The sequence below is a fragment of the Drosophila nasuta genome, chromosome 2R (assembly GCF_023558535.2).
Source record: "Drosophila nasuta strain 15112-1781.00 chromosome 2R, ASM2355853v1, whole genome shotgun sequence".
Taxonomy (NCBI): Eukaryota; Metazoa; Arthropoda; class Insecta; order Diptera; family Drosophilidae; genus Drosophila; species Drosophila nasuta.
This window is the reverse complement of record NC_083456.1, coordinates 15,736,233-15,752,011: the sequence shown is the minus strand read 5'-3', so window position 1 is coordinate 15,752,011 and position 15,779 is coordinate 15,736,233. Positions and strand designations below refer to the sequence as shown.

General features: G+C 41.6%; 1 protein-coding gene across 1 annotated transcript; it reads left to right on the top strand.

The window, feature by feature from the left end:
- Positions 1 to 280: 280 nt before the first annotated feature.
- LOC132787750 (tyrosine-protein phosphatase vhp-1) lies at positions 281 to 15,746 on the top strand. The gene is made up of 4 exons (XM_060795035.1): positions 281 to 1,179; positions 2,743 to 2,907; positions 5,083 to 5,307; positions 13,788 to 15,746. The coding sequence occupies exons 1-4, from the start codon at positions 1,083 to 1,085 to the stop codon at positions 14,726 to 14,728; spliced, it is 1,428 nt and encodes a 475-aa protein (XP_060651018.1). The 5' UTR covers positions 281 to 1,082; the 3' UTR covers positions 14,729 to 15,746.
- Positions 15,747 to 15,779: the final 33 nt, after the last annotated feature.

Genomic DNA, 15,779 nt, shown 5'->3' with positions numbered 1-15,779 from the left:
TAAATTATTATTTATTTGTTATTTTACAATAAAAAATCCAGAAATCAAAATGCGCGCCAAGCTGCAGTTAGTGCTGTCCAAAAAATACTAGCTTCATAATACTTTTGGTATGTTGGTCAACAGATGTTGTTGCCGCTCGCATCATTATCTCTCACTTGCACTCATCACCCACCCTAAGCATTTGTGCGCTCGTGTGTGTGTGTGTGTTCGTTTTACTTCGTGTCGTCGTCGTTTGTCGTTTTCAGTCGTTGCTTCATTTGTGCGGTCGCTTCGTTTTGTTGTCATAACGCGAGAGACTTTCGTTGTGAACGGACGTATCAAAAGTTTTGTGCGTTCCAGAAGAATATTGACAATAATAAATTGTTCAACACCGCAAAAAAATTCAAAAAACATAGATTGCTGACTTTAGCATGGGAACTTGGCGGACATAGTACTACTATAACTAGTTAAAATACGTGTTGCAACAACAACACAGCGTGCGTGATCTTGTAGCGTAACCTCCCCCTTCCCTTTGCCCTCTCACAACAAGCAGCTGTTGTGTTTGCTGTCTTTAAGCGCGTAATAATAATCGTCGTCACTTAAACAGAAATAGAAACGAGAACACAACGTTTCTCTCTAGTTTGTACAATACAATAATTAAATAAATGTGCGCGTGTTAAAAAAGTTTCCAAAACGCAACAACAACAACAACAAGTGGAAATACAACTACTACAACAACGGGAAGTGCTCGCGGTCGCTCAACAAGTGTGTTACAACAACAACAACAGCAACTGGGATTATCTAATAAACCAATAAATAATATATTTATTTTCGAGTCTCCTCACACAACACTTCCTCTTCCAATAATAAAATAAAAAATAGGCAGCCAAGCATAAATATTAAATTTAAACAATTCTCGTGTTGCGCCTGCCAGTCAAGTGTATTTGTGTGTGTGTGTGCGCGTGCATGTCTCTGTATGTGTGTGTGAATCGAGCTATACAGCGAGCAACAACAACTACAGCAGCAACAATACGGCAACGTCAACAACACGCAATTGCTGTGAGCGCGACGGAGACAGCAACAGCGTGAGTCATAAAAGTGAAATGAAAATGCGGATAAAGAGAGAAGCGCCGTGTCTTCTGTTATTTATGCCAATCCCAAATAACAATAATAACAACAACAACAACAATCGCATTGGTGGTAAGTGTAAGCAACAAATGCTAAATAAATTAAGATTACAAAAATTACTCATAAAGCTAGAGAGGAAGAGAGAGCGAGCGAAGCATTTTTCCCGCTTGTGGAATGCCTGCTGTTTACTTTATAAACTTTGCGCGCTCAAGCGCATCCGCTTCTGGGCTAAAAGGGGCGGGGAAAGGGGTAACCACACACGTAAGCAGCGTAAGCGACGATTGTCTGTCTGCCCTGCTCCACTCCATTGCACCCCCCACCCGTTCTCTCCGTCTCTCTCACTACGATTATTTTAAACAAGCAACAATCGAGTCAGACTCGAAGTCAGTGCGAGAGCGAAAGAGAGAGAGACAGAGCAGCAGCAGTGGATAAGAAGAAGCAGAGGCGTAGAGTTGTGTTGCTTGGTTTCTACTTACTTCATATACGTGACTCACATTCGCGTGTCTTTCTGAAATAAAAGCAAACGAAAAAGAAGCTTTTTTCGTCGTCGTCGTTGGCTCTGCGTTGGCTGCTTGAGGGAACAACAACAACAAATAACAAGAAGAAGAAAAATGTAAAGCAAAGCAGGTTTGTGCAGCGGACTGGCAACTCTGGCTGGCCAACGAAACCCGCTTTGAAACGACCTTTCGAGTACGAATTCGTCGGCACAACAACAGCAATAATAACACTAAAAAGCAACAGCCTCAGCAACAACTTGAAAACTTGGCGAAGTTGGAGTACGTCGTACAAACACACACACATATCTGCGACTGCATGCAAGTGTGTGTGTGTGAGTGTGTGCAGTGCATTGGCATGCGATTTGACTTGTTTCTGTTTCTCTACTTCGAGCGATACTAGCAACAACAACTACAACCACAACCAGCACAATGTTGTTTCCTGCCCAGTCAGCGAGTGAAAAGTTGAGTTTTTTTTTTTTGGCTTTTCAGGCTTTGAGGTCGCTTCGATATGCCAGCTGATAACAAATACTGCTGCTTCTTCTACAAATTGTTGCTTGCTTTTTGATGTTGTTCTTTTTCTTTTGCTTGCACAGCATAAAAGCAGTACTAGAAACTGTGAAACTGTTTATGCGCTGCTCTGCGACCGATAAGGTTTCTCCTTCACACACACACACACACGCAGTCGTACTCTGTCACATACGCATATACATGTTTTTTAAATGATAAGCGAACTTCAAGCAAGTGTTGCCCTTTTTGTTGTTGTTTTTTCGTGTGAAGCTTTGCATTGGGCCTCGCTTCGGTTTCGATTTCGCCTCGCTTCAGCGCGTCTCACCTCACCTCACCACGCCCCGAATTCGCCTTTTGCCTCTTTGCCATGTATGTGTGTGCGCGCTAATCAAGCTGCGTGCCGAAATAAATGTCTTACGTCAGTTTGTCAAACAGCAGCGGCGAATATTTGCGGTTTTTTTTTGGATTTGTATTTTTTTTTGTTTTTGGTTTTTGTTGTGAGTCGGCGCGACAAGTTTTTAGGTTTTTGACGGGGGCTGACGTCATTTCGAGTGTTGATCGCAGAGTCAGAAATCACACACAACGCATTGTATCTAAATAATAATCGCAATATTTATTTATATCGTTGCAGCTAATCACAAGGACTATCCTAACAACAAGCGCTCCAGGGAGAATCTGGCATGTGACGAGCAGCTGACAACGGCGACGGCGTCAACTATGAATGGTGGCAGCAGCAATGGCGGCGGTGGCCGAACGCCGCCGCTCATGCGCAGCTGCTCCAGTCCGGCGGTATACGGTAAGTTGTAACAAATGCATTTATCGATTGCTATCGATATTACAGTCTGACCGTAAAAAGGATCTTGGAAAATATAGAATTCAGAATTTATGTGTAGCGTGTTTTATATCAATCGATTAGTACCTTTTCCTTGTGAACTAGTTTGCATGTACACATAGGCATACATACATACATTTACATATCTACGATAAAGTAGATTTTACCTTCCGTCTAATCAACTGTCAAATCAGTTCTTTGCATATTTGCATGTCCGCTGTTTGTGCTTTTCATTGCATTTCATTTCCTAGTCAGACCCCCATATTGCAAATCAACATTGCATCTAACTTTCGCTCGCTCTTTATATACATATGTATGTAGCTATCTCACTCATGCGCTCGCGCGCGCCATTGAGCTTTGCTTGAACATTATAAACAATGTTGTTTTTGTTTTAGCACGTGCTGCGAGATAAACATGACATTCTGCTCTCGTTTTGCAAGTGCTGCTGCTCGTTTGTTTCATTTCTTTTGTGCTGTTTTGCTGTTTCTGTTGTGCCCGTTATGAAATCAACATATGCACACAAGCAACAGAACATGCTTAACAATAACAACAATAATTGCATTTCACAGTGAAATGCTCAATGTCGAACTTTCGGGCATTGAGTTAAGCTGAGCTGAGCTAAGCTTTGAGTGCAAGCAAGCCCTCACACATCTGTATATGTGTGTGTGTGTGTTTGTGTCACTTGCTAGGCATGTGATCGCGCTGAGATGCAAATAGATTTCAATGTCACGCCAGCTCGCTCGCACTTGCGGCAGCCTCCCTTCTTATCCTCCATGTTTTGACAGCTACTCGTATTATTTGTGCTTACGCACGTTTCACACTCATTTGCCAGAGCTTTCCTTGTGATTTTGTTGTCATTGTTGATGCATTTTGTTAAATTCCTGTTTACGTTATGAAGCTTTGAGTCATTGTGCAAATATTTGAACGTATTGTTTCTAGCTGTGATTTAATTGCACTCAATGCTAATAACCATGTTTATCATCATCATCATCATCACTCATTGCTTGTAAAAGTTCAACGACAAAGTACACTCATATAGTATGTATGTAGGTGTGTGTGTATGTGCGGGGTCTTACCCCAAAATGAGTATGACTAATGCAATTGATTTCCGTGCCGCACTGTGACCCACAAACAGCAACTGCGACTGTAAATAGGCCCAAAAACATTGGGCCAGTTGTGTAAGTGTGTGTGTGTGTGCTGTTGCCTTGGCTATCAATTAACACGCGAGCGACAGAAATAATCGATGAATTGGAAAGAGCATAATGCAAAAGCCAACTAACCATAGCTAGACCCATAATAATAGATACATATTCAGCAACAGATACAGATACACCGAGATACAGATACATAAACTGAACTGAACTAAACGATTGTGCGCCTCATTGAAAGTGCTACGAACTCGGCGAAACGACGCAAAATGTTGTGAGAGATGGCAAAACCACCACAACTCCTCCTCCACCTCCACCTCCCCCTGAAAACACGAACACAAGCCACCCACCTCTTGCCACCCTCTGCTTAACCCGCAGTCGCCCACATACACACACACACACACATAGAGAGCGACTGCCAATAAAACTAAACTGTGCGATTGCCTAGCATGAGTCATGCAACAACAACTACAACTGAAACAGCAGCAGACGAAACGAAGGCGCAGCAGCAGCAGCGGCAGCAACAAAAATAAACAACAATTTGTGTTGTAGAAAATTTAGACGCTGTTGTAAACACACAATAGATTCACACACACACACACACACACACACACACACACACACTGACAGAAGACACATAGATACAGACAGATGAAGAGAACGTTGCAGATAATGATGATCGTCATTTGTGGCAATGGATCTTTTGTTGCATGACATCGCAATTGGCAGACAAAACGAATCCCCCAGAAAAACACACACAAACACACACAAATGTACAAACTAAAAGAAAGAGATAGAGAGAGAGCGAGTGAGCAACAGATCTCTGCTTGCGAGTCTCATTTCAACTTTGATGACCGACCCAAAAACATATTCAATGGAACTGCTTAGACAAGGCTAGCGAAATTTCCCCAGATTTCTCACCATTATTACAATATTTATTCGCATATTGACTATTATTGTTATTTTTGTTTTTTTTTTGCTTTCCTTGTAGATATCGAAACACATCCTGCTTCGCCAGTATTTCCACATCTGCTGCTGGGCAATGGCCGCGATGCAAACGATCCCAGCAGCGTGGGCGCCAATTGTGTCCTCAATGTTACCTGCCAGAGTCCCAGCGAGGGTCACCTGCAGGGTCTCAAGTATATGCAAATACCTGCCAGCGATACACCCCATCAAAATATCAAACAATATTTTCAGGAGGCATTCGATTTCATTGGTAAGTATCGATAACAATGCTATCGATCAAAGAAACTAACATACACTCAAAAATAGAAAAGAAATAGAAAAATCAGCTTCGTCATGCTTATAACCGTTAAAACGTGACCTGTCATTGGATGCCTGTCTAAATTAGGGACAAATATGGAATGGGGCGGGAGGTGGAGGGAAATGTGGCTTCTTCTTTGCGTAACGGTTTAGTCGTTGGCCACTTGGAAAATTCGTTATTGGCCTTTTTTTTTTGTATTTGTTGCTTGGTTTGGTTTAGTCTTTCTTTTCGTTTTAGCTGGCGTAAGCTTTTTTTGCTTTGCCTTTTTTTTTGTTCCAAGGCATATTCAAAGAAACTCGTATATTTAGTTAATTTTAAGTGTAATACGTATGTGTAGACTCAACACACAGATATATACATATAGTATCTATAGCTGTGGAATATTTTGCTGACGTCAATCGCATTTTTCCATTTTCATTTTCTCGTGGCAAATGTTCTACGTACTTTACGTTTTCTTGTTGTTCTTTTTTTCCTTTTGCATATATTTTTTTTTTTCATTTAAATTTATTTTATTTCATTTTTATATTTTTTTTTGGGCTTACTTTGTTATTTGTTGTTGCTTATTACTCGCTTTTGTCGCGGCACGTGTGTGTTGCGAGCTTAGCATTTTATTTTTGTTTTTTTTTTCCATTCGTATTTTTGTTTTCATTTGTTATTTATTATTGCTGGGCCTTTGGTTTAAATATATTTGTCAATATTTTGTGTAGCAAACACTTGGATAAGATCAGCATATCAATTAGGATAGATGAGACAATAGATTTGTCAAATAAAAAATGTATTAGATCATTTATTTGTATGCATTGTACGTTGTACATGTTTAATTCTAAAGTAATTTTTATGTGTTTTTCATTTAATTGTATTATGTACTGAAATTATGTGAATGAAATCATTTTCTAGGCATTATTTTTATCACATTAGTTCAATGACACGATAAAATACAATTTTTATCGTAAATACTATAGGAATTAAATTTTAATTAATTGACCAGTGCCGTAACAAATATATAGTAAAAATACTTCTCATTTATAAAGTTCGAGAAATGGTTTCCTAATCAATTTATTGAGATTAATGCTGATATACGAATCATTTCTTGCATGATTTACCTTACTATATAAGTCAAATAATAATAAATATTTTGTACCCATATAAAATATGGTAGAAATATTTCGATTCATTATGGAAAAACCCCACTGTTGTAGAATTTGTTTTGTTTTTAACGTACGATAATTACTCATAAAGTGAACAATCATATTCTGGAATAATAATATTTTTAATATTAAAGCTATTCCCATTACTTAGTCAACTAATCCCGTTTCAAACTGCACATTAAATGCCGAGCAAAGTGAAGCGACAGAAAAAGAGTGTGTATGGCTATCACTCTCTCACTCCCTGCTTTGGAGCTCATCCTCAGAGCGCCTGGCGGCTCCTACGCTTTCCACGGCATTCGTCGGCAATCCGACGTCATTGCTCTGTTCGATGTTGTTGTTGTTGTTGTTGTTGCGTGTTTGGCGCGGGCAGACAGCATGGCGACGGCTGCGACGACGACGACATCGCCATCGTCATTGTTGTTGTCGCTGTCGTTGCGACGGCTTCGGCTGCTCAACTGCGACTTCGACTGCGACTTCAGCTGCGACTGCGGCTCCTGTGTTTTACTTTTGTTTGCTTTGCATAATAGACGTGTCCAGCAAAAAAAAAGTTCCACTTTCCACGCAGATTCTCTCTCGCTCTCTTTCTATGTGTGTGTTTGTTTGTAAGAGAATGGAAATTTTATGCAAATTAGCGCCACCAACGTCCTTACTGATAAGGGTTGTTGTACAAAAAAAAATATACACGTGCCTTTTGTTATTCGCTGCCTGCGTCACGTACGCATTTTGAATAGTCCTGTTATTTTGGCCACCACTGTGCGCGTCTGAGTCGCATGACTCATCGCCCGGCATCGTTCACAGTGCAATGTGGAACACCAAACACACACACACACACACGTACACTCCTTGTAGCATTCAACCATCCGCATCGATTTTTTTTGGTTCGTCTTATTGTTGCTATTTATTGCGCCGCAGTCGCTGCATCTGCTGGCGTTGGCGTTGCCGTCGCTGCCTTGACTGAGTTCACCCCCGCTAGCAGCTGCTGCTGCGCCGCTGCCTCTTTGGCATATGTTCTATTTTTAAGCGCACGTCGTTCAGGACGACGGCCATCAATTGTTTTCGTTTCGTTTCGTAGTTCCTGTTTATGAGTCATCGCTTTATCCTTGTGCGTGGCCTCGACAATGACGGCGTTGACGTCACGGCCAGACGTCTGTTGTTGTTGTTGCTGCTGCTGCTGTCAGGTGCGTTTGCAGCAGCAACAGCTGTTAGACAAGAGCAGCAACAACAACAGCTGAATTTCCTATGATTCTCCTTGACTTTTTTAATCATCATCTTCCATAATTCATTTGCTTGCTGATGCAGGAAGAATCCGCCGCCCACCCGCAACAAAAAAAGAAAAGAAGAAAGAAAATAACACCCACCCACCTCTCTTTTGTGCCATGCTTCGAGCATGTTCAAGTGTGTATTATTTTTGTAACTGTGCTGTGCTTCTCTCCTTGTCTCTCTCTCTCTCACACTCGCACTCAGTCAGTCACTCACACTTACACTGCGCTGTGTTGTTGTTGCTGCTGTTGTGCTGCCAAAACACATTAGTACTCAGGCACGAAATAAAAGAAGAAAAATATTGTGAACGAGTGCTATGAGTCATGATTTTGCCTCAGTCGCCGACCGCTGTCCCCCTTACCCCACCTTTCGCCCCTTCCCCCTTTTCGGCCTAGCAGCTCCATCTGCTGCGTTCGTTGCTTGCGTTTGCCTTTTTGCGCATTCGTTTTTCGTTTTTGTTGGTTTGCTTGGCTCCGTCGTCACCTTATGCTTATTATTATTACTTTTATGATTGTCTGTATTTCTTCCACTACTTATGATTTCTCATTGTTGCGGGCTGCGTTTCATTCATCATAATTGTGCGCTTGCATGGGATCGGGTTGAATAGTGATGGGGTAGGTGGAGAAGGAGGAGGAGGGAAGGAAACACCGCTAAGTGAAGCTTGAAAGCTCTGCTCATTAGTCAAGTTGTCTCTCTCTCGCTCTCTGTCTCATTATGCTTTGTTGGTGTTGTTGTCATTAACAGTGCTTGAGCATAAATAGATAAATGAGCTTTGAGACGCAACCACTTGGCCTAGAAAACAATCAACCTCAAAAGTAAAGTAAAGCAAAGCTCAAGCAGCCGTGTTTTTTTTTTGACAAGCGAAGCGCCCTCCAATCAATTTGGAATATAACGCCACCCTGTCTAAATCGACTGTACCTGCAAATACTACGTACTATACGCTATATAAACTACTATATACAATACATATTTATGTTTGTATTCGTATACATACATATATCACATTTGTGCACTTAACTTTATCAACTTACTATCTGGCAGCCCCAACAGAGGCCTCTTTTGGTGTCGGACTAACAAGCAAGTAAAGTTGACGCACAGCTAAACAAACTCGCCCACAATATTTTTTTGTTACCTTCTGCTATCTCTATTTGATAATAGAATACACACACACACACACTTTAGCATATAGTAGTTTTATCAGACAAGTCTGACGATCGTTGATTAGATAAAAATGAAAAAAGTAAGGTAAGGTAAGTTGACTTGCACCCAGTTGAGTTTCATGCGTTGCGTTACGTTTGGCGTAATCCTTGTTGCCGTCAACTTCGACAATCCCCGGGGATCGGGGCTCGTTTTGTGGCATGATGTGTAGTTGTTGCTGCTTTGTGGTGTGGTGGTGACTAACCCCCCGCCACAGCAGCAGCGGCGGCAGCGACACGTCGCGGCCTCGTCGAGGCGACATTTTTGTTGGCCCCGTGCACATAATTTCAATATTCGTCAGCGCGCTATTTATAAAATGCAAAACAACAACAAAAAACAGAAAGAACAAGCATCTGAGTATTCAGGAATTTTTTTTTTGAGAAATTTTCGGTCGTTTTTGTTGTGCCGGGCGCACGAGAAATGCGAATCGCAAGAAAATTATAAAAACACTTCATCATCGTACACACATTGTTTGTAGTATTATTAATAAGTCTTATTACAAGGAACTCTCTTGCTCTCCCTCTCTCCGCCTCGTGCCGCCAGATGGCGTTGTGCACGCCCCCGTCTTGTTGACGCTCCTGCTTGTCGTCAGATGGCGCTGCCCGCGCAAAAATTCTCTTCAATTTGTTGTTGTTTATGCAAACTTTTCGCGTTTTTATGAATCACAAAACATCACGAGTGAGCGCTTGTTGTGATTTTGGTTGTTATTGTTGCTGTAGTTGTTGTAGTTGTTGCCGGGTTGAAGGCAACATCAAAGTGCAGTCAACGGATCTCAAGTTGGACTTGGAGCCGAAGTTGCGTTGAGTTGATCCGCTTTGTTTCCGTATGACTCGCTTGCCAAGTTGAAGGTCAAGCAGGCATCATTGACTAACTGACTGAGTGGCAGACTGACGAAGTGATTCATGATCCTGAGCAGCACCTGCCAATGTGGACCTCGCTCTGAGTAAGCTGAAGCTGAAGCTGAGCTCAGTCTGAGTTGCCTGCAATCAATGATAAACTCAAAACTCAGCTCGGAAAGTAATTAAATATTTGAAAACAAACAAAACTACTTGTTGCCAGACGACTCAGACGACACAACCATATATGAGGAGTCCGAGTCAGAGTCATGTGCGATATCATGTTGCCGGCTGTTTTACTTTACTTTAGTGGTTGTTTCTCTCTTTCTGGCCATGACTCACAGGAGCTGTTGCTGTTGCAAGGTATCAGCCATCATCGGTCTGACCCTTGTGCTGGCTTAATCATCATCGCAGTCGTCGCATGGGCGCAAAAGTGAGAATGATTTTCAGGAATGGGTACATTGTCAGATATATAACATACTACAATACTATGTTATATGTGTACTCTCTCATCTCTTGTCTGTTTGGCCCAGTTCTGAGCGACAATGACGCACCAATCGAGGCACAAAAGAAGGCGACAAGAGGTGGCGACATCACCGGCTGCTGCTGTTGCTGCTGCTGTTGCACTTAATCATCAAGCGGGCGGGCGGACAGACGGTCGAATGGCTACTGAACGGCGGCAAATCGTTGGCATTACGCATCACCGCCCCAAAAATGGAGTCACGACGTCGTCGTCGTCAGCCCTATGAATGGAACTGCGCTTTAATAGACACGATTCCCCCTAGTCTCAGATATAGATAGATAGCAAGAGAGTGAGAGAGCGACACTCATCATTGAGCTATGCGCGACAAAGACTTAGTCATAAGTGTCGCACGGTAATTGATGATTACTAATTCCCCCCGATGGATTATGCGGAACCCACACGACATGCATATTATCGGGGATTGACAAACAGCAATTACCACCTAAACGCCTTTTTCTCTTTTTCTTGATAATCGAAAGTCAGAGTCCCCATTCACAGTTTCACTGTCCCTAATCAGCACTAGACTCAAAGTTCCGCTTTGGAAATGACAACATCGACTTCCCTTATGGCAACTTTATCGCTATGGTACTTTGTTCGTAGCAAAGACACTGACTTAATCTTTGAAGAATGTCTCTGATGAACTCATGAATTGAAATTCTTACAATGAATTTCCGATTTGTGTTTACAAAGAGTTGTCACTTGCCAACAGCTGACATCTTAAAGACTATGAAAGTCGTGAGATTTGCAAAGTTCTCTTTAATCTTAAAATGCGTATTTGTTCTACATTTTGTTAGTTACACAAAGTGTCAACATTCCATGAAAATATCTCGGCTATGTGTAATTAGAGCTTAGTTCTTAGTTCTAACTTGTTTAGTTTTGATGGAATAGTTCTAGAGAAGACTAATCAACTTTCTTATGAAATTCTTAATTAACAACTAAGAATCTCTGCCGAAAGTTTATAGTCAATTAGCTTAAATTATTGTTTCACAAGCTATTTTCAAAGATTACGTGTTAGTTTTAGTAATAGTCAATGCGGGTCAAGAAGTATTAATGAAACGTGGAATATTATTCTTTATTCTTCTTTTTTAACTTGGGATTCCTTTTATTATGACTAAGTTTAATTATTACTTTATGCTATTTCTGTAATACACAGATTTGTCATCTCAATTAATCACTGTGAAGCCCTTTCACGAACTCCTCACTTTGATTCTCGCATCACTTCCGTTAAAGAATTATAGGATCGTATTATCCATAAAAATGCGTATGGTTTTTCTTGTTACTTAACTTGATATTTATGGATTCTGAATGGCGAGACAAACTCAATGGAATAATGAAATGATCGCCGAGAATAGACGTCGTTGGTCGAATGGTATTTAGCAAGTTGTTTGGCTAGTTTTCGCAATTCTTCTTCTAGTCGTGTTTGCGAATCTCAGTGGCCAGGGGCTAAATGAATGTGGCTAATAGCGCCATTGTTGGCCCACTGTCTGTGACACGGCTAAAAAGGCAATGAGTCAGAATTGGTGGCGGGCGCGTTTATAGCGCGTTTTATGCGCGTTTTTAACAGTCTGAGCGACGGGGTCATTAACTAAGAGGATTTATGAGCGCCATCAGCACGGTGACCAGTTGTCTGCTGACGACAAAAAGACGCACACACACATGCACACACGCACACTCTCTCTTTCGGATGTTTTATTTTTGGCCTAGCCTAGAAATCTTTTTTTTTTTTTTTTTTTTTTTTTTGGAGGTACGCCCATCACACCCCAATATAACCAAAAAAAAAAAAGTAAATCAGTTACTCACTTAGAAAGAAATAAATGATTATTGCAATCATTTTTTTACTTACGTCCATTATTATTTATTTATTATGGGTTTTCCATCGAGAGAATGAAAAGAAAAAAAATGATTATTGCAACATCATTGTTGTTTGCACATTATCGATAAATGCGCTGATAACTAAATTCGATTTGATTTGCGTATTTTTTTTCTATGTATGTAGTATGTTGATGGTTCGTTCTGGAGGCCTTATGAAATTAAAGACGAATCTAGTAGTACAACAATAGTAATGAGCGATATCAGCTCGCTTTGCACTCATTCATTGATAAATGATATGCGCCAATGTCAGAGTGTGTGTGTGTGTAGTTGAGTTGTATTGTGATAAATTGCGGTGCCACTCGAAAATTCCAAGGCACGATTGCGTTTTTTGATTTACACGCGTAGCAAATGCCGCTTATCGCTGATAACACACACACACACACACACATATATATGTATATATAGTACACACGGTTATAATTGTCATTACTGTGGGGCGAGTGCAATGTAAATAGCAAGGGTGGGTGAAGATAGGGTGGGAGTGGGGGGGTAAAGAGGGGCGCCAGTCAGCTGAAGTGGATGACTAATTCAGTTTGACGACAAAACGGACTGCACAAGGCTCAACGATTATTATCAGCTGTTTGGAAATCAAGACAAGTGTTGACTTGCTGCATTGCATTTACGCATTCGCAGTTGTGTGTGTGTGTGAGTGAGTAATCAATAATTAGCAACTGCAGGACTATGTTCACCTCACTCCCTCTCACAGGCTGATTAGACAAATTCTGAGGCAACAAAAGCTCTATTAGCAGAGGGGTTGGTGGTGAACAAAAAAAAAATATATACTCAACACACAGACACGCACACATAATTAGGAGCTGCCTTCGCTGTGCTTATCTTGCCCAAAAAAAATAACAACGTAAATTATGAGTTAATGTACACACTCATGTGTGTATATGTGTGTGTGTATAAATATTCTCGAACGCTGCTGTGTTTGTCAATAAAGCGGCAGCGCTTTAGGCAAGTAGTATGACTCATCCACTGCACAGCAAATTCAAACAGTACTCACTCACACTAACGCGCATACACCGCGCTGACTGTGTGAGAGCCAATATTGTATACCAATACAATTGCAAGTATTATCGACAGCGAACGAACGAACGAATATCAGCAGCAAGCAACAACAATAAGAACAGCAACTGAGCAGCAACATCATCAAAGCTTTCAAAGCCCACGGCGAAAAAAGTTTCTCCCAGCTCCAAACTATCTCTGTGGGAGAGAGTGTGAGAGAGAGCGCGCATTGGGGAATGGAAAATGGGATGAGAGAGCGAAATTAAAGAGCGGCAGGGCATCATGTAGGTTGTGTGTTAGAGCGGGACACCAATAAGCCAAGCTCAGCAATGATTTTGCGTTGTCGATAAATTTTCGAGTTGCTGTTGAATTTAAATACGTTTTTTTTTGTTTGTTTTTTTTGCTTTTATTTGTAATTTGCTACGTTTTGTTGTTGTTGTTAGCGCATCTAATTGGCATTTGTTTATGCAAATCATGGCGATACGACGTCAGCGTCACGCTGTCGTTATCACAACTGATAAGCAAATACAATGGAAGAGTATTCAATACTAATTTCGCCTTTATTTTCTTTTCTGTGTATTTTTGCAGAGGATGCACGCAAAACTGGTTCCCGCGTCTTGTTGCATTGTCACGCCGGGATCTCTCGCAGCGCCACCATCGCCATTGCCTACGTCATGCGCTACAAGTCGCTGTCGCTGCTGGAGGCCTACAAGCTGGTGAAAGTGGCCCGACCCATCATCTCGCCCAATCTCAACTTTATGGGCCAACTGCTCGAGCTGGAGCAGAGTTTGCGCAAGAGCGGCGTGCTCGCTCCCGCCCCCGCACCCGTCTCACCCGCCAGCCACGCCCCCCACACAACAGTAACTGCTACAACAACAGGAGCAGGAGCAACAACTAGTCAACTGGTGGAGCAACCCGAACAGGAGGCAGCTGAATCGTTGCCACGTGCCCCAGTCGTGTCGCATTGCAAATCCAAATCGGACAGCGAGGCCATGGACGAGGATGAGTACGACGATTACGATGATGTCGATAGCGGGGCTGGCAGCTTTGCCGGCAGCAATTGCTCCTCACGCCTCACCTCGCCACCCATCACGCCCGACGAGACGCCCTGCACATCTTCGGCGGCTGCCGCGCCAGTCGCGGATCTGGATTCGCCGTGCTCCAACAGCAGCAGCGGCGTATACTCGCTCTCCAGATCGCGCATCTTTTGCTCAGGCAGCAGCAGCAATAACAGTTATGAAGTCGCTTCAAGCACAAATAATGCACCGGCACCTTCTACACCTGCATTGCTGTCGCCAACAAGGCCGCTGGCGGTGTTTAAGCGCAATTCACCCGCCAAGCTGAGGCTCAATCTGGACTCAAACTATCCGCCAATCATACCAAAATCCGTATCCTGCATATCCATACGCAGTCCGCTGCCGAGCGATGCGCCAGCCACGCCCATTTGCGAGACGTTGCCCCCCACAACAGCAACGGGGACGTCAATGGATGAGCAGCTGGGATTGGCCACATCGAGTGGGAGTGATTGATGCACATGGAGCAGGAGGAGGCGGCGACGACGACGACGGCACAGGCGGGGAAAGAAGCGTTGTCCGCCGTAATGCTGTGAATAAGAAACTAAACATAAAATTGCTGTTGCAAATTTGTATTTTTATATGATTGAGAATGATGGTTGATTGATTGATTGATTGAATGGACATTGTCAATTTTGTACCTAAAAACGCAGACAGCAGCATCAAGATTGGGGCAACAAAACAAAACATAACAAACAACAGAAATGAGCATAAACAGAATATTTAGTCTAATTTGTAATCTTAAATATCTTTTGTAATGTATTTTAGACCCCCAAAAACAAAACTACTAAAAAAATTATACAAAAAAATGAAAATATACAAAATGATTAGAAATGATATGGGAAAACAAAAAATGATGACAAAAAATGTAACCACAAAGTTTAATGCCGATCTGGCGCGATCTTGTGCTACTATTATTATAAATTGTTTAAACACACCTCGTAATGTTTAATTTAGTATAATTTTGTCGTGCATAGTCAGTAAGCCAATCTTAACTATCCTGTATAAAAGTATATACAACAAATAATCATTACAATGAAATTTTTGAATGAAACCGCAGCACTGCAAAAGATTTCTGCAACCTTGCCACACAGAACGAAACCCCCTCACATAAAAAAAAAATCCAAAACCGATTACTGTATATCAAAACTGTTCTAAGTTTTATGAAAAGAAAACAATTACTACCTGTACCCCAGCCATCTACGCACACACACACTCACACTTTACAAACTATTATACTATATATTGTATGTATGTATTTAAATTTCTTGAAGTGAGCAAGCAACAATATTGTTTGGTTTTGTGTTTGTGTTTTTCTAGTTTTAGTTATTTATAAAAACAGTTGCGAAAGAGAGAGCGAGAGAACGAGAGTTGAATGCAATCCGATTCATTTGGTTTTAGTCCTTAAGTCTTTTAAGTTAAGGTTATAGATGTGCGTTAAGTAAAAAGAAACAACATAAAAAACGTAACCAAATACCAACTGCATTTTTAATTTGAATTTACACAT